At 40.7% G+C, this 25,376-nt stretch overlaps 2 protein-coding genes across 2 annotated transcripts in view; both read left to right on the top strand.

The window, feature by feature from the left end:
- The window catches only part of LOC128735071 (mediator of RNA polymerase II transcription subunit 13), a 98,213-nt gene extending 91,219 nt beyond the window's left edge, over positions 1-6,994 (top strand). The window contains exon 13 of the mRNA XM_053829548.1: positions 4,413-6,994. Within this exon, the coding sequence (XP_053685523.1) occupies positions 4,413-4,790 (378 nt within the window). The 3' untranslated portion in view covers positions 4,791-6,994. The remainder of the gene's footprint in view (positions 1-4,412) is intronic.
- Positions 1-25,376, top strand: part of LOC128735072 (transcription factor grauzone-like) — a 204,955-nt gene that overhangs the window by 156,132 nt on the left and 23,447 nt on the right. The window lies entirely within an intron of this gene.

Raw genomic sequence — 25,376 nt, 5'->3', positions numbered from 1 at the left:
GGTACGTGGTGGCAACCGCGATCACTTCTTCCACTTTTCGAACGTTTCTACTCACCAATCGCGGACGTTAGTTTTAATTAAATGCTGCCTTGCACTTCAGACCAGCTCAATCGGTTCAAATTTTTCGAATCACACAAGAGTTATTGTATGGCCAACGCAGACACGAGGCTTTTCTTCTAATTTTAACAAGCGGCATCCTTTGCCTTTTTCTCCACCCGTGACTTTTCACTTTGGTGCAACTTTTTTTTGTCACAAATGCACGATGCTTGACTGGTTCCCGGAATGGGTGCGAATTAATATTCCACTTTTATTGCGGGCAGTCACACGCGTGTTTTCGGTTTCGGACTAGAGCAAACGCGGAAACGTAATGGCGGATACACTCGCATATCTTTTTAGCACAAGATCAGGACCATCACTTGTAGTGGCAATGGCCACGAGCATGACACGGACCGTAAAGAATTTAGCACAGCTTTCTTTGGCATAAACTCGCGGACACAGTTTCTTCTATTTGTGGCCAAAATTTCCTTTTCCACTCGTGAACGTGTGGCACTGGCATCAGCAGAAAAAAAACGGAAGTCGGAAGCTGCTTTCTGCTTCTATCTAACCTGAAACTGACAGCCAGTGCTGCCGGCAATTTTTGAGCGTTGGAATGGTTTGAATCGGAATCGGTACATACACGCTTTTTCTTTTTCATACTCAACTGTGTATTAAATGAACTTGAACGTTACACATAACGGGCGGGAACCTCTTTTTGTATTCAGTGCAAAATCGTCTGTTTCGCTTATACGTGTTAAAAATCAAGTGGGACTTTGACCGCGTCTATAGTGATTTTTATCCTTCAACCGTCTTCTGTATGAAAAGTATACTCTAGCAATGCAAGGGGATGTTACCCCAGGAGCGTGGGCAAAGAGGAGCGGTATACATGCTTTCTAAGCGTTGCTTCAATGACTCTCTCATACCTAATTTTCTACTTTTTCTTCTTCACGTCTTACCTCCCCTGAGGTACTATATGAATACCTTTATTTCATTACTGTTTTGTACCGTCCCCTCCGTAGATTGTAAAGACTACCGTTATATTTTTTTCAATGCCTGACCTCATTAAAGACAAAATGACTTAAAGCATTGCCACGAGGAAGAAATGGGTCAAGTATTGACGAGCGCGAAATACGCTGACCACGATCATAAGGAGGAAAAACCGCCAGAAAAAGAATAGATATTTCTTATTTATTTATTAAACCGTCCCAATGACGGATTAACTTCTTTGAACTAGTGGTCAAGTGCAAAAATAGTAAAAAAATTGAACATAAATAAAAATGGGCAAACGAATTAATTGGACCGGCTGAAGAAGGAAGTAACGTAACATTTGGCGCGATAAGTGAAAATCGAATATGGATGCTACTATATCAAACGGCCTCTGAGGGCCGCTTAGGGCGTATTTGTCGTAGTTCGTACGGTGATGTGACATCATCGGTATAGCAATATTTCGAGGGGATCTAGGCTGCACATTAAAGTCGATTCGGTCAAGAATTTGAGGGCAGTCTATTTTTCTCGCAGAGTGTCGGTGCGTAGCAGGGCTTTACATGTATCCCTCCGTGTGGAAAGAGTATGCAGGCGGATCAGCAGACATCGGATTCGGATTCGCTAGGGTAACCGACAAAGAGCAAAACGCATGATGCGAAGCTGGATGGATTTGATTCCTTCAGAACTGTTGTGGTAGTTCGGGTTCCACACCGCAGAACAGTGCTCCATAGTCGATCATCAGGGAATAGTATAATGTGGTATTATAATGCTTTTAGGCAATAGACGTCTGTGAAACTTTTGGTGTTGTTAAAAATGAATCCCAAGGCCATGAAGGATTTGTTGATAATATTCGATATATGCTGTCTGTATGTTAGCTTTGCATCGAAGATTACACCTAGGCCTTTGATATGATCGACTTGCCCGGTGTGCTCGATAGCAGCGTGTAGTTGAAAATAACAGCATCTTTTTTCGTGAAAAGGATGCTTTGAGGGACGTACAGCCAATTTTATTCGGCGAGGCAGTTTTTAGTTGAGCGGATACGGGAGAATTTTTTAGATCATTGGCATATGATAATCGTGGTCCTTCAAGCATGAGCTTCACGTCGTTGAAATAGAGCAGGAATATGAGCGATTCGAGATGACTGCCCTGCGGAATACCTGAGATGGCACAGAATGTACTGGATCCACAATCAGCGATGGCAATCATTACCTGATGATCTGTCAGATAAGAACGGAACCATCGCTGAAGAGAACCGCTTATCCCAACTCTTTTGAGTTGAGCTTATCAAAGGCGGCTGACAGGTTGGTTGGACAGGTTGGTTTACGTCTTTGCAGACATGTCGACGATGTGTGTAGTAAGGCACAGCAAATTGATAATAGTGGATCGATCAGGGTCGAATTCATGCTGATCCGCGCTCAAGTAGTCCTTGCAATGTGAAAAAAGGAAGCGGACGGAATTCTCTCTGGTCCGGGATTGAAGAAAGGCTTTAGTTGTGCATCGGTAGTGGAGATCATATAGGTGTTTATAATCCTAGATCACCCAGAGCTTGACCGTATGATGGGACGTTGCATGCGGCACAGTCGACTCCGTCGCTGGTTAAACTTTCATGACAAAACACGCTGGCAAATTTGTCAGCGAATAAGCTGCATATGTCCGTGGAATTTGAGGCTTCTTCATCGCTATAAAACATAGAGGAAGGCAGCCCGCATTGGCGCTGCTTGTTCACAAACTTCCAGAAAGCTTTGGGGTGCGACCTGAGTTTCCTCTAAATCGTACGTTGATATTCGCTTCTATTTTATATTTGTTTCGATCAGAATACAACATATGCTATAATACGCGACGATCGGGATGTACATGATAACATGATTGTTATCCCAATCCATTGATGATATTGCGATGATCTGCTTTGAAAAATTCGTACGAAATAGCAGTGGTCAAGATCGCTAGTGTGCTAGCGTGAGACGTGCAAATTTTATGAGAAGGTGAACCAAGCTCGTAAAGGATACACGCCGAAGCCTGGTATGTGTAGGGACGAGGAGCAAAAGCTTGTCAGCAACGAGTACAAGCTAACCTAAGAGTGCCTACAAACGATAACATCGTACCGATTCACGATCTCGATGAGACGACGTTGAGAGATCAGCTGAGGAATAATACAGCCGCCGGCAAGGGCCGGCTCTACAAAAATGGCAAAGAATCATATGCAACGGCACTTCACCGGATAATTCCAAAGGTTTGGGAGCAAGAGAAACTACCGTAAGAGTGGATGAAGGTGTGGTTTATCACATCTATAAAAAGGGCGATCGGCTTAATTGTTGTAATTACCGCAGCATTACTCTGATCTACGTCGCCTACAAGATGTTCTCCCACATTTTTTACGTCCGTCTATTCTCAATAGCAAGAGAATCCGTAAGGCAGTGACCTCTATTCTACATACCGATCGGAGCCGGATCCGATCAGAAATTGCGCTTCGATCGACGCATTCTACACCAGACTAAAAACGGAGGTTAGGAGGATTGGGTTACAAATCAATGCGTCGAAAACTAAATATATGGTAGGAAGAGGCTCCAGAGCAGACGTTGGTGAATTTGAAGTGGTTGATGAGTTCGTATATTTGGAATATCTAGTCACCGTCGACAATAATACGAGTAAGGAGTTTCAACGACGCATTCAACCTGGAAATCGAACCTTCTCTCCGCAAGACGCTTTGGTCAAGAAGCATACGCCGCCGCACACAGCTGACGGCGTACAAAACGCTAATCACACCTGTAATCCTCTACGGATTTGAGACAGTAACTTTGCTTACGGAAGACGTACGTGCACTTATCGTATTTGAACGAAAGGTTTTGCTGATTACTGTTGACCGAATACAAATGGGAAGCGGAGAGTGGCGTAGGCTTATGATACACCAATTAGAAAACTGCGTTTGATTGGGTTGATCACGGTTTCCTGCTTGAGAAAAACCGGGTGTTACCTTATTGTTCTGTTAGTGGCTATAGCTTCACATGTAACACACTATAAGTTGAATGTAAAGATCGGGTTCGAGTATTCCGACCCGCTCTGTAACTTCTCTAGCGTGCTGCAGGGAAGAATTCTCGAATCCCTGTTCTTTACTGCTTTTTATAAATAAACTGTCAGCTACCCAACCACGTGGCTGTCAGAATCTATATGTCGAACGACGAAGTAAAAATCATAATTAGAACTGTCTTGCTGAGTAGACAAACTTTAGTGATCATGATCAAGTAATCCGCTTACTGTCAGTATCTTGAAGTGCTGCTTCGCCATATCTTTCCGCCAAAGAAATAATCCTATTACATTTAGCTACGACTTTTTATATAATCGTACATTTTATATTTTTTTCTACGTAATACTAAAAACGTTTTTCGCTTTTCCAGGTCGGTTCCCTCGCTCAGCAACCGATGGCCATAGGCTATCTAGTATCCACAGCACCGACCGGTCGGATGCCGTCCTGGTTCTGGTCATCGTGTCCACATCTGGAGAACGTCTGTCCGGTGTTTCTGCGCATAGCGCTACACCTGAACAGCTTCCAGATTCTGCAGAATAACGACGACCCGATGGCGCAATCGCAATCAACAACCGAGCACCCGCTCGATTCCAACATGACAGCCGACGTGCTGCGTTTCGTGCTGGAAGGTTACAACGTACTGTCCTGGCTCGCCATGGATTCCAACACGCACGATCGATTGTCCTGTTTGCCCATCCACGTGCAAGTGCTGATGCAGCTGTACCATCTGTCGGCGGCATTGGCCTAAACAAATTAGGAAAGGAGGCAGTCTCGCTCTCTCCCGTTTTCCGCCTGTCTGTGATATTAGAGGTAAAAAGAAAAGAGAACAAAGCTGAGAAAAGCATGGATAGAGTATAGTAATGGAATATTTGCGATTCACTAAAGTAGTGAGATATTTAAGGTTATTTTTTCGGAAATAGGGGAAACAAAGTGCAAACTTTTGTTTTGGATATTTATTTGATTTCTCAAAATCACTCACAAACAATTTTATTTGTAGCAGCTTGTATGTAGAAGTAACTTATAATGCCGTAATAATGTCAGGTTGTTGTCTGGAATAGTGAGACTAGTTTGTTTCGATATTTGAAACACGTATCGGAACGTCGAAAGTATATTGAAATAGTCAAGATCTGGTTTTAAAGTTTTTCGAATTTTTATTTAACTGGAAAAATTTCATCGCTTAATAAATCGGTGAAAAATGTAACTGGCCGGGCCGTTTACTGCTTGAACCAGTTCAAATTTTACCGAAGTTCTTCGAGCAGTATTTTTGTTTCTTTCATTTATTTACAATCGTGCAGAAAAACAAACGTAATCTACTACAGTGTAACAATAGAAGTTAGAAAGTGTTACACTTTTCAAATATTGTAAAATATCATCTGTATATGTTGTAGCAAGATGTCAATTTTGCAGCGAAATGCTTAAGCCTGTATGATGTATACATTTTAGGGAATTGTGGAAAATTTTTATTTAGCTAATAAAATAGAAACTAACCCTCTGTACATTCAATATCTAACCAAGAAAGAAAATTGCAATTCAAAAGTGCACATCGGACTAGTTGTGTTTACACTCACAAACATATAGACAAGTCTCTAGGACAAATTAGATAATTCAATATGTAAGTTACTCGCTTGCGTTAGACCAAACTAAGCATAATCCATTGAAAGAGATTTTACCCATACACACAAAATATCTCAACAGTGTCCCGCACACTGTCTGTAAATAATAAACCGTGTAAATAATTGTTTCTGTAATTAATTTCAGAGAGATCCAATGAACCACCCTTTTTAGCTTAGGTATACATTTAAACTAATCCAAACTAGAACAGGTTTAGCAGGTGAGACGAAATGAAACGATATTTCTATTCATCTCTTTGTCCCAAGCCCGAAGAGAGACCAAAACAAAACGCTCATACACGTCTTTGTGAATATAGAAAATTTACCTAACAAAAAGAAGATAAACAGTAAGTAGCAAGTAAGGAAAATGCAATCGAGAAAGAGAGATCGTCCTATCGGAACGATTTGAAATGTACTAACTTCCCAAGAGGCATTCTAAACTGAACAAAAAATCGCATACCATACCCGCAAGCAAAAAAAAAAATATAACAGATGAATGATACACACCGACCAGACCGCAAACGCGAAGCGCTCTGCGGACAAAGAAATCGAATCAAAGAGAATTAAGTAGATGATAACATAAGGCAAATAAAACAAAAAAAAGGTATTTGCGCCTGTAGGTTTGTAAAACTAGTGGATACAAAAAAAAACTTTATTAGCAAGTATTAGAACAAGAATGTTATGATTTTTGTTTTCTTCGTTACTTTTTCTGCAAGGCAATGAACATATGCAATTTGCAGTAAAACAAACGGCGGACGAAAATCAAACTAAGGCTAGCGTAATTGTGAAAAGTACAGAATTAGAATCATCAACTTAATCTCGTTACGAGGATAAGAAAGAAAGAGAAAAAAAAACAAAAAGAAATGATGACAACACGAATCGGTGGAAAGAAAACAATATATTTACTAGATATGCAGCAGAATCGAACCGGGAGAATGGAGAATAAATGAAATTGTATTTCAAGCATGTGAATTTAGGCCAAATTGTATTGAATTTTTGCGTAAAACTAGAAAAACAGAAAAAATGCAAAAAATTTCATTTAGATAAAAAACTTTACGCCGGAAAAAGAAAACAGTAGAATAATGAGTACAGCAGAACAATTTGAATTAAGAAAACAACTTAAAACTTAAGCGTGAAAGTGTATAGACACAAATGCGAGAACGAGAGTGTGCCTGCTATTTAAAATGACAATGAACGAGGGCTAGGTGAATTTAGTTGAGTGCACGCGCATTGGAAGACTCTTTAAGGATCACACAACAAACCTGCAGAAATGCAAGAATATTATTCGACAGAAAGAAACAAAAAAACTATTATTATTAATAAATTGTAATTGATATAAATTAATTACTATACATGAAATATAAAATCTATTAATACTTGTATATGTTAAGGTTTCGTTTACAAAAAAAATCATGAAAATAAATGAAGAATTGAAAAAATAAAAACAGGTTTTAAATTTATTTACGCTTCTGGGTATGAAATGGGGAGAGTTACACCTAGAAGGCGGTTCAAATATAGCTCTGATTCACTCAAGCCCCTACTTAGTGCCTGCTCGATCGATCGATGGCCATACCTGGTGGACCATACCATGCTTAATGTAAATACTGGAGCAGCTAAGGGCCTAAGGTACTTGAGCGCCTGTTTTGCATGTGAGGGGCGGCTCAAGCAGCGTCTATCTCGTAGCGAGAGGCTGAATATGAAATACTGGGCCGTATGAATAAAACAGTTTACTTTGCTTTTCCCGTTTAAATCGTATGGGAGCATTTGCTCTAACTCTTTTATTCATACGGCCTACTGTATCCGGCAAGCTATGCCTAAGATGGTGAAATCATCAGCGGGACGTATAGGTATCACGATCCCGGGAAGGTCACGAGCAGTGAAAATGTCATACGGAACGGATCAATCGTTATAGGACACGACAAAGAACAAGGAAACGATCAATGGATAACCGGCACCACCGGTTGGCTTGCTTGCTTGCTACTTCGACTCGGAATGAAGACCACTGCTATTGGGGAAGTTCGGTGGCCAAATTTCGTAGAAAGGGAGTTCCGTGTTTCAAGTACCACGCACATGTACTACTAGTCGCGATAGAAAGACTGCAGATGGAGTTGGTTTCGTAGTGTTGGGAAAGCAAAAGCAACGAGTTATTCAGTGGAAGCCCAGAGAATCCAATGATGCCAGGGAGGAGTTCTACGACCGGCTCGAGTGGATCTATGGAGAGCACAAGACGTGAAAATCTTCATCGGAGATGCAAATACACAGATCGAGAGGGAGGAATTTTTTCATAGCCTTCATCTGTTAACCAATGACCAGCTAATGAATTTTGCCACGGTCTGTAGCTCCTACTTTCCACGCCTGAATATTCGGAAACCAAATGGCGACCCAAGCTATCAGATCGATCGTGTCTTGATTGACGGTCAACACATTTCAGACGTCATCGATGTACGGTCTTTTCGGGGACAAAATATCAACTTTGTCCACTATCTCGTCGTGTGTAAGATTCGCACAAGGTTGTCGAACGTGGCGAAGATCCACACTGAGAGGACACTGCGTTTCAACATCCAGCAGTTGACGGCAGATGGCGTAGTAGCAGAATACGCCAGAAAGCTTGAACAGCTAATCACAGAACAACAGGAAGAAAGGGAAGAAGATAGTATAGTATACGACTATACGACAATCATGTGCTCGCTCAGCCAGAAAAGCGATTCGCCAGCAGTGATACACGGAATTTCTACAAAACGGTGTGGTGCAGGAATTTTACCACGCCTGCGATGTGCAGTGATAGTGCTGGCAACCTGCGTACTGACAAAACGCAGGTAGCAGTCAGGTGGAAGGAGCACTTCCAGACACTGTTGAATGGAGAGTTAAACGCGGAGATCAGCAGGGACAGGATAAGAATTGTAAGCGATGGCCAAGCTGTGGAGCTACCAACACAGGAGGAGGTTAAGAAGGCAATCAGTGAGCTGAAAAACAGCAAGCCCGCTACAAATACGATGTACGATTCAGTCAAACGAAATGAGCTGTGGCAGATAATGCTAGAACATGGTTTTCTAACGAAACTAGTTACGCTGATTCGTGCGACGGTGGATGGGTGCAAATCATGCGTTAGAATAGCGGGTGAGACTTCAGCCGCTTTCGTGACGTTAGATGCAAGGGGATGCACGCTCTAACCTGCTATTGAACATCGCCTTAGAAGGTGCAATGGTGCAATACGAAAAGCAAACGTGGAAAGGAATGGAACTATCATCACTAAATCTCACATGCTTCTTGGCTTTGCGGATATATGACAACGTTATCGTCGGAATCAACCGTAGAGCAGTGGAAGAAGCCTTCAGGCCTTTTAAAAGGAAGCGGCGAGATTAGGGCTTACCATTAACACCGCCAAAACGAAATACATGATGGCTGGCAGGGAACGTGGGAGACCAAATGGTGTTCATGCCGAGTTGGAGTCAGATGGGGAACGATATGAAGTAGTGGAGGAATTTATATACCTTGGTATACTCGTGCCATGTGACAACGATGTAAGCCGCGAGGTGAAACGACGAATTGTGGCCCTTTACGGACGTGAATCATAAACGCTGTTCGACGAGTGCTTGGGGGTTTTGAGCGTAAAATTCTGCGATCCATACTTGGAGCGTGGCGCAGACCATAAATCACGAGCTGTACCAAGTATACAAATAAGCTGATCAGAGATGCCATATTTTCTAAAAAAATGTCTGCAACTGCTCGAAAACCGAAAGAATCGAGCAGTTTTCCGGCTACTCGAATTTTCAGGTTTAAAAATAATCTGCGAAAATCTGTACACTTTTTTAGGAAGTCTGTGAAAGTTTAAAGAGCTTCGAACAAAAATCTGCACCAAAACAATAAAAGTCAGAAAAACTGCAAATATCTGCAAATTTATAATGATCTGCAAGACCGTTCCAAAAATCTGGAATTTGCAGACAAATCTGCAAGTCTGGTATCCCTGAAGCTGATACAGTGAAGCAAAAACCAAAAAAACATTAAAAGCTCATCAGTAAACAAAACGAACGACGGGAATTAAAGAAACTGACTAAAGAACTGACATAGGAACTCATATTCCATTCGTCGAAACCAAGTGCGCATGAATCTCGATGAAACCTTCTGAATCTTTTGCTCGAAAACTTGCGGAGTATCTAAAGAAACTGACTAAAGAAAAGACACTGGAGCTCAGTCACTCACGGCCTCCTGTCATCATTAAACCTGATTTGCTCAACGATGATTGTTGTGCGTGACTCTGTTCAAAGTTGCTAGGAAAAGTTCGAACAATATTTTTTCGAGTTCAACATTTAGGCGATTTTATGAACTGTACGATACAAATTTGATTGCCTGGTGTTTTCGTTAGGCAGCACGGATCGATTTCGTGATGATACGATGATATTTGTTGCCGTTTGCTTACAGTTATTATTTTCAGTCGCGTTCATCGACTGATACTCCGCAACTTTTCGAGCAAAAGATTCAGAAGGTTTCATCGAGATTCATGCGCACTTGGTTTCGACGAATGGGATATGAGTTCCTATGTCAATTCTTTAGTCAGTTTCTTTAGGAGTATCAGTCGATGAACGCGACTGAAAATAATGACTGTAAGCAAACGGCAACAAATATCATCGTATCATCACCAAATCGATCCGTGCTGCCTAACGAAAACATCAGGCAATCAAATTTGTATCGTACAGTTCATAAAATCGCCTAAATGTTGAACTCGAAAAAATATTGTTCGAACTTTTCCTATAGCAACTTTGAACAGAGTCACGCACAACAATCATTGATGAGCAAATTAGGTTTAATGATGACAGGAGGCCGTGAGTGACTGAGCTCCAGTGTCTTTTCTTTAGTCAGTTTCTTTAGGAGTATTGTAATTAATGTTATACAAAAACACCTGCCCAAATAGAATTATTTTGAGGTTAAAAAATTAGCATTATCAAAATGTCCAATGTGCACATTCGAATTACGGATGACTGACTGTTACTTCGGTCGTTCTCATCTGATGTCCAAAGTGCAAAAAAAATCAAAACAAACCCAATCTGTACATTGGACGTTTAGCGAGTGAAAGTTTTTTTTCGCATTATTTATGCATTTTAAGTGAAACAAGCGGCCTAATATTGAAAAATAGCCTCGAAAATAGCGTAGCAAGGCAACGCACGTATTTTACGGTGATCTCGCTTAATTTATGTGCAATAGCCTGGAAAAATAAAAACGTCCAAAGTACAGCATGAGATGGTAAACAGTCCAATGTAACTTTTTCCATAATAAACCAAAACTGCTTGGTTTTAATTAGATTTTTAAAATCTCCGTTAAATATTGAATGTTATTATTCATCAACCACGTTGAGTGAATGACTGAAAATTATTTCATTTTGAAACAATTTAAAGTTAAATTCGAAGAACTTCGATCTCGTTTTTCTCAATATGGTGGAATTGTTACATTGGACGAAATCAAAAGTGACGCGAGAGTTTCTTTAACCAGAATGACATTAGCTGAGGATCGGTTATGTAGGAGTGAGAGGGGAGCGAAGAGTGGAGGAGAGGATCCGGGAGTTTGATATTTGATGTTTTTGATATTATTCCTACTGCAAACAGCCTCAGCGAGGCTATGTACACTATTACTTAGGTACGGCAAATGCGGCATGTTTGTGTTCGTAATATGCTGAAAAGTATAGGTGTATTAGTGTCATCGTTGTACGGCACAATGTTTATGCTTTTTTATGCCCGTAGAAGAATAGGGCGAGATTGACGTCACCCTTGCTGTTTACATTATTTGCGCTGCTAACACAATCAAACGGTACGTTGTTCCACACCTCTACTACTTCACATAGTCAGCGAGCACGGGAATGACACTTCCAATACCAACCTGTACAAAAAAAACGTAGCCAACATAGAGCGGGCCCAAGCTGACAGCTTCATAGATGGGCTCAAGCTGACAACCGAGTCGGATGTGTAAATTGTTTAATTTTGTTAGTTTTAGTTTGATTTTAGCCAAGAATTTAGCATCACATAGCCAATGTCAGGCAGACAATTGATGCGAAATACATGAAACTGTGAAAATGGTTAGTTAAATTCGTTTTGCGAAATCGCTTTGCGTTTGCCGCCTTTTTCATGTGAGCAACGAAAATGTGACGTCATATCAGCCCCCTGTCAGCGAGCGATGTGAAGTAGTAGAGGTGTGGAACAACGTACCGTTTGTTTGTGTTAGCAGCGCAAATAATGTAAACAGCAAGGGTGACGTCAATCTCGCCCTATTCTTCTACGGGCATAAAAAAGCATAAACATTGTGCCGTACAACGATCACACTAACACAGCTATACTTTTTAGCATATTACGAACACAAACATGCCGCGTTTGCCGTACCTAAGTAATAGTGTACATGGGTCAGCGAGGGCCTCAGCTAATGTCAAAAAATCTTTATATGTGTGCGTGGTGGAATACTTCATAAGCTATGAAGTAATTTGCGGTTTCGTCACTAACCAGAATGACATTAGCTGAGGATCGGTTATGTCGGAGTGAGAGGGGAGCGAAGAGTGGAGGAGAGGATCCGGGAGTTTGATATTTGATCTTTTTGATATTATTCCTACTGCAAACAGCTTCAGCGAGGGCCTCAGCTAATGTCAAAAAATCCTTATATGTGTGCGTGGTGGAATACTTCATAAGCATTCCAGTAAAACCTCGTGGTGTAGGTTGTGCATTTTTTAGGGATGGGAAAACTATCAATAACTACTGATAGTTATCAGCGAGCAATAATATCACTAAGTATCAGTAAGGTTTCGCTATTATTGATATTTACTGATATAATTACGTTGTTCCGTTAGAAAAATTCTCGACTAAAGCCTAGTATCCAGCTGAAAAGAAAACAGCTCAAGAAAAAATCTTACTATTTACCGAAGAAATTTTGACAACTGCAAGGCAAGCAATTATCTGTCATTTTTTCTTGTGGTAAAAATTGCGCCGGATATTATTCCGTACGGAAAAGTGACGTTTCAATTCACTTGCATGTAAAACTGCGCCATCTGAAAATGAAACAATATTTCTTGTGGGCTCCATACCGGTATAGAAATCGCAAACGGAAAATCTTTTCTTTAGCATTTCTTGGCCTATCTTTTTGCCCATTTCTTTTCAGGTCGATACCACACTGAGAAAAAAACCATGGTAATGCGAAACATGTATGCATGGTCATCTTAACTATATTGTAATATTGTAGCGCTTACCATGATTATTGTCAACTTGAGAAGTTTCGTGGTTAAAACTACTATGACAACAAGCAAATCGCTGACTATTTCCGTGGTTAAATTGACTTTTCTCTCATACTTCTAATGACAATATTTTTGCAACTTGATATAACAATATTGAATTGTCAACAGGACCATAAAATTGGTAACTTACTAACTGTAAGAATATCATGGTAGTTTTAACATTTTTATGGGTTATCGTAACAGTATAAGTTTAGTGCTTTTCAACCGACTATGGAAACGCGTTTCTTGATGACAATTTTATGTTTATTTTGCCCTTTTTCTTTCTGTCATTTGAAACCGCACCGCCATTACGAAAAATTTGAGTCACGAGTGATGTGCTTAGTTGTGAGTTTTTTTGTTTTTATTAAAATTTTTTTGATATTATGAACAGTTTGTTAGTGCAAAACAAATAATAAAAAAAATCTAATCTTTAAGTGACAAATTGTATTAAATTATTTTCTGTGTACGTGAAAACAGGTTGAATTATTTTACTGTGTAGTGTACTAACAAAAACAAACTGCTAAACTGTTATGGTGTAATCGGTGTTATTTATAGCTTGTCTGTTTTATTTTTTTAATTGCGGATGGTGCTGGACTTCCGCTCTAAACAGTTCAATCGGTGGTTTAGACGTGTCCGTGAAGTGTTTTTGGATAAAACGCGAAATGATGTCCAAATATTTCCATTTAACTTGACTGCGGCGAGGGAGCTGCGGGATAGACTGTCGGAAACGTATATTTGGAACTGTAATAAAGGCAATTTATATATCCTATCTGCATGCAGACCATCATCTATAGGTAGTATACGATATTTTTTGATTGTATGAATTATTGGTATTATCTTTTCTTTAATATTCGTCAGGTATATTTGGATTACTACACATGAGACGCAAACTACTAGGAGCAAATTGTGATAAATAACTTTTTTAGGAAATGTACTGGCTAAGCTATGGCTTTACGATTGCCAATTGCAATCCTTGAGCGTAAAATATACCCTTGTGAATTAGTCAATGACCTGGTGAGTAACGGTTGAAAATTTAATAGTCATAATTTAATTGAAATGTTTTATACAGATCGAGTAATCCTTAAGCGACAAACATGCTCTTGAGTTAGGCCTTAGAGAGATCGCAATATGTGGAGGCGCGAGTGGAAAAGCACTATCGCAAGCGATTGAGCAGAGAATCATTACTGAACATAGATTGCAAATTGCATCAAAAGTTGCGAAACACAAGAATCTTGCAGACAGGTATGCATTTAATGTTTTTATTGTATTAGCTATTAATATGCTTTGATTTCAAATTCTCTTTTATAAAAATTACTCAATCTGAGCAATTACTTTAGATACATTAATTTCTCTTCCATGAGTAGGTGGTTTGTTGAGTCCTTCAGCAACCGCCAGTTTTAGTTTCATGTATAGCATGTAACCTAACCTAATAACCCAATAACCAACACTCTCTACTTTTAAAAGCCGCAATTACCGTCACCGAGAAAAATTGGAATAATGCGAACGATTGCCATGTCCCCATTATACTATATCTGCTCGATTTTTCGTACTTCTGAGCGATAACACTGATCTTGAATAACTGTCAAGAATTGCGTTATGAAACTCCCTCTTCTGTTGAATACTCTTACCACTGCGTCCATTATTTTGAACTATTGTGCTATGCCCCGTTTATTTCTTTTACTGTACGCTTCAAGCTTACCTATCACTTGTTAAGTAAGTAATAGGCTCGTAGCTGGAGCGAGACAGGTACCAATCAGGGATGACTTGGTTTTTGAACGTTGTTACCTTGATCGGCGACGCAAAGCAGATCTCCCTTGGCTCTGGTAGACCATTTTTGGGTTACTGCACTCTACGTCCTATCAGTGCTCCACAATTGCAGAGCAAGTGTTCCGAGGTATCACGCTCGGCATTACACAAGCGACAAATGTTATCTTGTACGAAACCGAGATTCCTAAGATGGTATTTACTCGCACAATGTCCTGTCACAAGACCGGTAAGCGTGCTGAGATTTCTTGATGTCAACTTTTGAGTAACCCTAATACACGGCGTTATAATTTTTTTGATTGTTTGAGGGATTGTACGGCCATCCAATTGGCCATGCCTGTTCGGCTCTCCCGTTGTGTCAGCTCACTTTTCAGCACACAGTCAGGGATGCAGTGAAATGGATTTGGAACCGTGAATGGAGGGTTAGATCCACATCTGGCTGGTTCGTCTGCAAGTTCATTCCACTCTATAGCGCAATGACCAGGAACCTAGTACAATTTTACCGAGTTCACTTGGCTTAGTTGCCGTAAGAAGCAATTGCAATCCCAGACAATTTTTGAGGAGCACTTAAAAACTTTAAAGGCTTTTAGTGCCGCTCCCATACCAATGAAACACAAATTTCCTCGTAACTCGTGAACTAATCAAGCAAGTGGCACAAAATATGACATATGGGTGTTTTTGGAGACAAGAATGTTTTCTATGATGAATTGAAACCTTTCCCCGCTTCAGGAGAGGGGGCTCCTATACAAATGAAATACAAATTTCCTTATAACTCGAGAACTAGTTAATCAAATGTAACCATATTTGGCATGTGGGTGTTTTTGGAGGCATGAATTTTTTCTATGATGAAATTGGACCCCTCTCGGTTTTTAGGAGGGGGGGGCTCCCATGCAAATGAAATACAAATTTCCTTATAACTCGAGAAGTAATCAAGCAAATGGAACCAAATTTGGCATGTGGGGGGGTTTTGGAGCCAGCATTCTTTTAATGATGGTTTGAGACCCCTCACCCCTGTGGTAGGGGGATAAGGACTCTCATACAAATAAAACAGAAATTTTTGCGTAACTCAAAAACTAATCGAATTCGAGCAATTTTAGATTCTTTCATAAAACATTGATCTTGTTATTGATTAACCACCAAAAACTATCAATAGTAACATTAGATAATTCAGCGTGCGACGGCCACACGCCGCGAGTGTTGCCGGCGACCTGCAGTCGGAAGCGTCGGCCACTGTGAGGGCAGCCCCCCGTAGAGATTACCTCTATCTAGGTTTATTTATTTTCCTAGATCTACTGACGTCTATTACTTTCCTTCAGTTGGGTCACCCCTGCGAAATGGTACTTTCTACGAAAAGATTTTCCGTGAAATGGTACATCCCGCGTAAGGTTTTTCGCGAAATAGTATTTTGCGAAACTCTATATTCCGCGTTATAGTCAACCGAGAATTGGTGTTCCGCAAAATGGTATTCGGCTAAATGGTTTGCAATGATGGCGAATATCTAAATGCTATCCGCTTTATTTTATCAGGCTAAGCAATGGGGGAAGTTTGTCGGGTCAGCTAGTTTGTTATATACTACAAAGTTTTAAATAAACATGTATTTTGTTCTACCAGCTCAATAGGGGCAAGATGGGTTAGACTGAAAAAGACTTGTGTGGCACTCTATGTTTGTCCATCTATACCTATAAAAATGGATTTCTGTCTGTCTGTCCTGTGTTCCTTATAGAATCAAAAACTACTGAACCAATCGGCGTGAAAATTTGCATGTAGAGGTTTTTGGGGCCAGGAAAGGTTTTAGTGATGGTTAGAGACCCCTCCCCCCACTAAGAGGGGGGGCTCCCATACAAATGAAACACAAATTTCTGCATAACTCGAGAACTAATCAAGCAAATAGAACCAAATTTGGCATGTGGGTGTTTTCGGTGACAAGAATTTATTCTAGGGTAATTTGAGACCCCTCCCCTCTTTTTAAGGGGAATTATAACTCCTCTCCCCTTTAAGAGGGGGGGTTTCCATACAAATTTCCTCATAACTCGAGAACTAATCAAGCAAATGGAACCAAATTTGGCATGTGAAGGTTTTCGAGGGCAAGAAAATTTTCTATGTTGAATTAGGACCCCTCCTCACTTTAAGAGGGGGTCTCCTGTACAAATGAAATACCAATTTCCTCATAACTCGAGAACTAATCAAGCAAATGGAACCAAATTTGGCATGTGGGTGTTTTCGGTGACAAGAATTTATTCTATGGTAAATTGAGACCCCTCCCTCTTTATAAGGGGAATTGTAACTCCCCTCCCCTTTAAGAGGGGGGGCTTCCATACAAATTTCCTCATAACTCGAGAACTAATCAAGCAAATGGAACCAACTTTGGCATGTGAAGGTTTTCGAGGGCAAGAAAATTTTCTACGGTGAATTAGGACCCCTCCCCACTCTAAGAGGGGGGGCTCCTGTACAAATGAAATACAAATTTCCTCCTAACTCGAGAACTAATCAAGCAAATAGAACAACATTTGGCATGTGGGTGTTTTTTTTGGTGACAAGAATTTATTCTATGGTGAATTGAGACCCCTCCCCTCTTTATAAGAGGAATTATAACTCCTCTCCCCTTTAAGAGGGGGGACTTCCATACAAATTTCCTCATAACTCGAGAACTAATCAAGCGAATTGAACCAAATTTGGCATGTGTGTGTTTTTGGAGACAATTTTTTTTTCAATGATGAATTGGGACCCCTCCCCACTTTAGGAGGGGGGGTCCTATACAAACGAAATACAAATTTCCTCATAACTCGAGAACTATTCCAGCAAATGGAACCAAATTTGGCGTGTAGGTGTTTTTGGAGGCAAGAATTTTTTCTGTGATGAATTAGGACCTCTTCCCACATTAGGAGGGGGGGCTCCAATACAAATGAAATACAAATTTCCCCATAACTCGAGAACTAATCAAGCAAATAGAACCAAATTCGGCATGTGGAGGTTTTTGGAGGCAAAAATATTTTCTACGGTGAATTAGGATCCTTCCACACTTCAAGAGGGGGGCTTCTACACAAATGAAATACAAATTTCCTCATAATTCGAGAACTAATCAAGCAAATGGAACCATATTTGGCATGTGGGTGTTTTTGGAGGCAACCATTTTTCCCATGATGAATTAGGACTTCTTACCTTTTTAGGAGGGGGGGGGGGGCTCCCATTCAAACGAAATACAAATTTGCTCATAACTTTAGAACTAATCAAACAAATGGAACCAAATTTGGCATGTGAGAGTTTTAGATGGCAGAATTTTTTTTCTGTGGTGTATTACGACCCCTTTCCCTTTTAAGAGGGTGGGCTCCCATACAAATGAAATACAAATTTCCTTATAATTTGAGTACTAATCAAGCAAATGGAACCAAATTTAGCATGTAGGAGATTTTTGAGTCTTGAATTTATTTTATGATAGTTAGAGACCTCTCACCCCTGTGGTAGGGGGATATGGACTCTCATACAAATAAAACAGAAATTTTTGCGAAACTCCAAAACTAATCCAACTCGAGAAATTCGAGACTCTTCCATAAAACATTAATCAATAACAAAACCACAAAAACTATCTATAGTAACACTAGATCATTCAGGACGAGCCGGTCGCGAGTGTTGCCGGTGACCCGCCGTCGGAAGCGCCGTCGGGGCTTGCAAAACTCGAGAAGTGACAAAGATCATCCGAGATTCATGATTTATGCACAACACAGGTTAATTTGTGGCAATACGAAGTTTGTCGGGTCAGCTAGTATATCTATATTTTTGAGTTTATTTATTGTTGTTATTAAATAAGTTTTTAGCTGGCCCGGCATATATTTTATCCACAAAACAGTTAATGCGGCAAAAGGGTAGTTTTCCGACATTTCACTTTTTGTCTGATATAACTTTTATTTTGTTTCGTTTTATTTATTTTGGTTATTTTTGGATTTATATTATTAGTGATTTATCTAAATAAATGATAAGCTGCTTAAAATTGAATTCGTAGAAAAACGCATCGGGTACTTTCCTTAGGTGACCCGTCCTGCTCCACCTGACCCTATATTCTATTATAGCTGTTATCGCTGCCTGGACGACTGCGGGCCAGTCTCCCATAGCTACAGATATTCTTGTTCTGGGACCGTACACTCCAGCACCCATTTTGACTTCCATTTTTGACCTGTCGGTATAGAACTTGATTGAACCACTGTGGAGGCTAGGTCCCTCCCCAACTCATACCGAACGTGAGGGTTCGTTTAATGTGTATGGGATGTCATAGTTGGTTCTAGCTTCCATCCAATCACTATTCATTTCCGCAGCTGGACCGACAAACAGGTAGAAGATTCAGGATACTCAAGTGACCGGTTTTATCTCCGTCGAGTATTGTCTTCAATCGATTAAGTGTTAGGACACTTTTCTTAGCCTCTAACTGAACATGTTGGTTCAGGGGTAGTAAGTGGAGGATAGCTTCTAGAACCTTTGAAAGTGTGCTTTTCATTGCTCCAGTTACGGCCATGCATGCTAATCGTTGAAGTTTGTTCAAATTTTCAATAGCTGTGGCTTTTATTAGTTTTTGGCCACCATACCTACGAGGCATAAGCTATCTTAGGTCTCACAACGGCGGTATAGACCCACATCACCATTTTTGGTTTGAGGACCCATTTTTTTCCTACCAGTCTAGAACATACCCATAAGGCAGTCTGCCTTGCTAATTATTAAATCTAAGTGTGCGTGCCAAGATAGTTTAGCGTATAGGATTACTCCTGAGACGAGACTCTACATTTAATTTCTTCCTTAAGGTGTAGAGATTGTAATTTCAGTTTCTTCTTCCTAGTGAAACAACACAAACAATTGTTGTTATAGAGGGATTGATGCCCAGGCCTTCTTTACTACACCAAGGCCCTCTGCATTCTATCCGATATCACGTCGTCGAATTTTCAAAGAACCATGATGACCAAATCATCAGCAAACCCCACAAATTCGAAACCTTTTGCCTCTTAGCTTCTCACAAGATCAGGTCCAAGACTTCCTGCCTCATAGCATTCATGAATGTAGGTTCATTGTTTTTATTAGCAATGTCGATATTGTTTAACGAGAGAAATTCTAAAAGGCACTCATCTCGATTGTTGATGTCGGTGCCAGCGAGGTGGTGTGGCTGTCAAATCACATACATTGTCCATGTCCCACTCATTGGTTTTAATACCTTTGGTGCTGGGACCTACTTAAAGGTTGATTCGTTTTAAAACAATTGTAATTAATTAGAAAGCAGGTAAACGTAGCCTTTTAGTTATAATTTAACTATTATTAGCTGTTATTTTCGATACGCTGGCTGGTTCCAAATTGTCGCCATTCATGGATGTTTAGTCCGCAAAATTTTGACAATTTCACACCCCTGGTCGGTGCTTCCCCACAAAATGCGATAGCGTTGGCATCGCAGCCGATAATACAGTCTTTGTTGACTTCTATGCAGAATTTGACGAACGCCGCAACCTCTTGAGTTGCAACCTTAGGAACGTCTCCAGGAAAATGGGGCGATGCTACGATAATATCGGATTTCCCTTGGCGATTGATACCTCAACTCTGATCGCCACTATGTCTCGTTTGATGAACTCTGTAATGGGCAAACAATTAATGTTTGCGTTGGCCAAGACAGCAGCTCTCGGAGGATCATATTTGTCATCATAGAAGAACTTACATGTTCTTGTTTGAATACCTTGTATTCTTCCTTTGTAGACCCAGGGCTCTTGAATCAGGGGTGGTATTGCGATTTTCGTTTCGAGTGATTTTAGTTCGTTTCGCCCATTCATTTAACGTGGTCGAAACGAACCAAAATCACTCGAAACGAGAATCGCAATGTCACCCCAGGGCCAGGTCCACACCGTGTTCGATAAACCTCCTGAAAATTACGCCCGAAACAGCTTTCGCAAGTGGAAGGTTTATCTGCACTGTATTTTTGTGATTTTTCCGCTCACTGGCATTTAGGAGAGACGGAATTACCGGAGGTTTGGCCTCATGGAGGCCGTAGTTTTCTTACTACCAGTAGCCGAACACACTTTGGATCGAGGGGGAGCTGGCTTCGTGTGGTCTCGCCTTTCCCACGCATATTACCGGAGTTTCCTAGAGACCACTTTTTTGGTTCCGCTCGAGGTTTCCACTCCTAGCGCCGAGGTTGCGACCCCGTTGACGGCCGAGCGTATCATACTCCACCCGTTTTCGAGGGTCGAAGCATCTAGCTTTAAGCGCACGTGTACTGCTATTAGGTAATTGTCCGAGTCGATATCCGTACCCCGTAGGGAGTGTACGTTGGTGATATTCGAGAAAAACCGGCCCTCGATGTGAATATGGTCGATTTGGTTCGAAGTTCATTGGTCAGGTGATCAGGAAGAAAGTGCTTCTGATCACCATCGCTGGTGATCATGCATCGCTGGCCGTTGTCGTTCGTATCGGTGTGCAGGCTATGGGACCCGATCACCGGTCTATACATTGCTTCCCTGCCGACCTGGGCGTTCATATCGCCGATGACGATCTTGATGTCCTGTCGTGTGCAGCTGTCGTACGTTGCCTGCAGCTGCACATAGAACGCTTCCTTCTCGTCGTCGGGTCTACCTTCGTATGGACAATGCTCGTTTATGATGGTGTAGTTGAAGAAACGGCCTTTTATCCTCAACACACACATCCTCTCGTTGATCGCTTTCCAGTCCATTACGTGATCCTGCATTTTTCCCAATACTACGAAGCCCGTTCCCAGCTCGTCGATCGCTCCACCGCTCTGGAAAAATTTGGCTTTACCGCCACGGATCCTCCACACCTTCTCGCCTTTGCGACAGATCTCTTGCAGTGCCGCGATAAAAATGTGAGCCAAAATATTTCGGGGGATGGGCCAAGGCCGCCAGGCCCCCCTGGCTACGTGGCTGCTCCCACCATTATTATTACGGCAGATAAAATAAAGCTAATAGTATTTAAATATTCACCGTGATTATATAACATTTCGCCGAATTTTCGCGGAAAACCAATTCTCAGTTGACCATAATGCGGAATATAGTGTTAGCCAAGGGGTCGGACACTCAGCACATAGTGCCCGGGCACTGCAGAGATATCAAACGGCACACCTCTAAAGCCTTATGAAAATAACATTTATAGGGCTTTACACACCTCCGGTTCAATTTTACATATGAAATGGGAGCACTGCCAGTTGTCAAAATCATCTCGCACGGTTGCCAGATCTATCAGATTTTAACGAATTTAACAAATCTTGCAGTTCGGCACTTTCGGTACAGCATCGGCACAGTTCGGCTTGTTTCAAGTCGCCTAACATAAAAACGGCTGTGCCGAGTGACCGACCCCTTGGTGTTAGCGGAATACCATTTCGCGAAAACCCTTTTAGCGAAAAGTACTATTTCGCGGGTGCGATCCTCACTTACCCGCCGTCGCTCGTTCGGACCCAACTGAAGGAAAGTAATAGAGGGCAGTAGACCTAGGAAAACAAATAAACCTAGACAGAGGTGTTTTCTCTGGGGACTGCCCCCCCTCGTAGTGGTTAGCGCTTCCGCCGGCAGTACTCGCGACCTGCGGCCGTCTCGCCCTGAATCATCTAGTGTATATAAGCAGTTTTTAGTGATCTTGATATTGACTAATGTTTATGGAAGAATTTTTCTCGAGTTCAATTAGTTTTTGAGTTTTGCAAAAATATCCGCTTTATTTGTGTGAGTACAAACCCTTCCAGAGAAGGGAAAACCCCACCTCATCCAAAATTTGGTTCAATTTGCTTCATTGGTTCTCGAGATATGTAAAATTTGGGTTTTATTTGTATGGGAGCCACCCTGTGTAGTATACCCAGATAACACAAAATCGTAATAGAAAGTTCACATTAAATCGTTTTCATGTCAATTTCACATTGAAATTGTATAATGGTTAGAGTATGTCAAATCGAAGTGAACAATAAGTTGTTTTGCAGTCGTGCGTGTCTTCATATACAATTCTAGACTGTGAATTATAAAGCAGTATAAACGATTGCAATATTTGATTATATCTTAATCATATATTCAGGAGTATTTAGTTGCGTGTTATAAAAACTACGCAAAATAGAATTACAAATAATTGTCGAAATTTTCGCACGTATATTGCCTCCACTTTGGTACATATATGCTCTTATATGGCGTGAAATATAACTTTTTCGTTCAGATATGATTTCGTATATCTCAGTTGCAATCGAGATATACAAACCAAATGGTTTACTGGGTAGTAAAATATTTATAAACTCTATTATCCGTTGATCTAGTAAACATAGATTCTTGGATATGCTATTTAATATACATACTGGGAAGTACAAATTTTACAACTGGGCGGCACAGACGTATTTTCATTAGCAGCACTAGCTAGTACAATAAGAACCTTCCCTGGCCCTAAAAACCGCATACAAATTTTCACTCCGATCGGTTTGGTAGTTTCCTAGTCTATAAGGCACATGCAGAACAGACAAAATTCATTTTTCTGTATACCCAACAAACATTTTTGTTTAATAGTATACCTTATTAAAACCATTGTATAGCTAATACCGAGTAGCAAACGCCTGATAAGCTGTTATATAACAAAAATATTTGTTGGGTACAATATTTTCTTTTTCTTTATATTTTCCGCAACATATTTTTAAGAAAATTTGCATCTGTTACTTGCTTCCGAAATATCGAACATAACCGGATTGCAGCTCTTTACAAAAACTAGGAATGAGCCAACACCATCCAGCAATCACAACATTTAGCCTCTATTGTGCGAACGGTATTGTTGCCGGGTCCAAGATCCACGTCATAGATCTTCTTGATTCGTCGTAAATACAATACAATGATCACGGTTTGCTCACCAACAGATGTTTTATATCGGAATCCACAGGCCAGTGAAACTTTTTATTTTATTAGGCCAGTGAAAAAAAAAGAATCAATCCAAAGTTTTAATCGCCGTCATCATAACTCCATACCGTACGGACTACAGGAAGCACCATTTGTGCTTTAGGTAAAGAAATAGAAAAATCATCTTTTATTATCTTCAAATACACCATAATAACTCTTTTTAGGACCAGCAATGAACTCGATTAGGACTGTTTCAAACGGTTGAGGCTAATATGTTGTTTTCCAGGTACAGTGTTTTACTGGATATTTCAGCAAAAAAAAACAGAAGTAAATACGTTTCGACAGAGGAAAGCGGCAATATAGTAGACCGACAGGAATCAAAAGTTAGTACATATTTTTCCTGACCGGTAGAGTGGCAGGTGCGGAACAAGCGTAGCATCCAGATGATCAGACAAACCAGTTCGAACATCCTGCCACACGTACAAACAAAAAGCAGGTTCTGGAACTGCCAACGATGGCTGATTCGTGTCGGGAATTGAGGATTACACTTTCGGTACCTTCAGTCGAATAATTCAAAATGACATCCTATGTAACACCAGCTAGACCAGTGATGGCCAAACTGCGGCTCTTGAATTTGGCCTTTGCGGCCCGCGAACTGGTTTGATAGATGGCGGACGGACACTATAGGTTGAATTTATTAATGGCAGAAGTCATTTGGGGCCGCGGATCTATTGGGGAGATCTGATTTAGCCCGCAATATGCTTGTACCGTGGCCACCACTGAGCTAGACCATCGTCAAACTATTTCCGTCAGCAGACACTGGAGCACAATAGACTTCTAAAACCGATCAGCGTCACAATTAGCAACTCCGAGACTTTGAAATATTTCAATCGTAAAATCTACTTCTACCAGCAGTTATGACGTCCTACTTGATCGGAAGATTTCGGCCGGCCTTTAAACTACCCCGAAACTACGGCATATCCAACGAACGAACGAAGTGAGTATTTAATTTTTGTCGTATTTCAATGTTTATTCAATTTTGTTCATTTCAGTCGTCTGTTATTCAAGTTGCTGACACACTACGAACGGACATAACGAAAACATCGCTCACAGTCGATGGTATTTATTATGTGGTTAATCCAGGATTTGTTGAGCAAAAAGTCTTCATCTCAAAAACTAGAATGGAACGTAAAACGCTTCCGATGCTGGTTCCAAAAATTTAGCGTACCGATTTGACCACAATGATATTTCAGCTGGGAATTAACGATTTCCTGCAGTTTGATTTTATGGATGCTCCGCTAGTTGAATTACTGTTGCCTGCTTCAGACCTATTGCACTCTTTATCTGCATTAGACAACGAAAGACAGCCGGCATGATTAGATTGCCGTATGACAGACTTTCCCTTAGAACCGAACATATATAAAATGCTAATTATGTCGGTTGTACCAACCTGATGAAATTGATCAGAAACCAATTGTTAAATCACTTGACGGAGATCACCTTTGCTTGCCGTTTATAACAGTTGAAATAACAATATTTTCAATGCATGGTGCACGGAGGAGAATCTTATCCTGTAGTTAATTGGCGTCATGGATAGGCTTAAGTTAGACGTGTTGTCTGCAGTCAAGAATACGGCATATGTCCAGAAAACTATTTCCAGGATTATCGATTTTCCCATCCGTACAGGATTCTGCTGCATAATGCCCCCGGGAGATGTTTCCAATTTATTCGAAGTCCCAATAACCGATGATCGTCATTGGATGTGCCATCATGATAAGGATTTTTAGAGTAGTAGCTACACGGGCTCGACAACTTTGAGGTAAATATTGGTATGTGTTAGTTTAGCACACGTCTAAAACCGCTTCTCATCCCAAATAGGATAACGT

This window comes from Sabethes cyaneus, chromosome 2, assembly GCF_943734655.1.
Source record: "Sabethes cyaneus chromosome 2, idSabCyanKW18_F2, whole genome shotgun sequence".
NCBI classification, from domain to species: Eukaryota; Metazoa; Arthropoda; class Insecta; order Diptera; family Culicidae; genus Sabethes; species Sabethes cyaneus.
The sequence above is the reverse complement of the archived record's forward strand: the minus strand, read 5'-3'. Positions and strand labels throughout refer to the sequence as shown.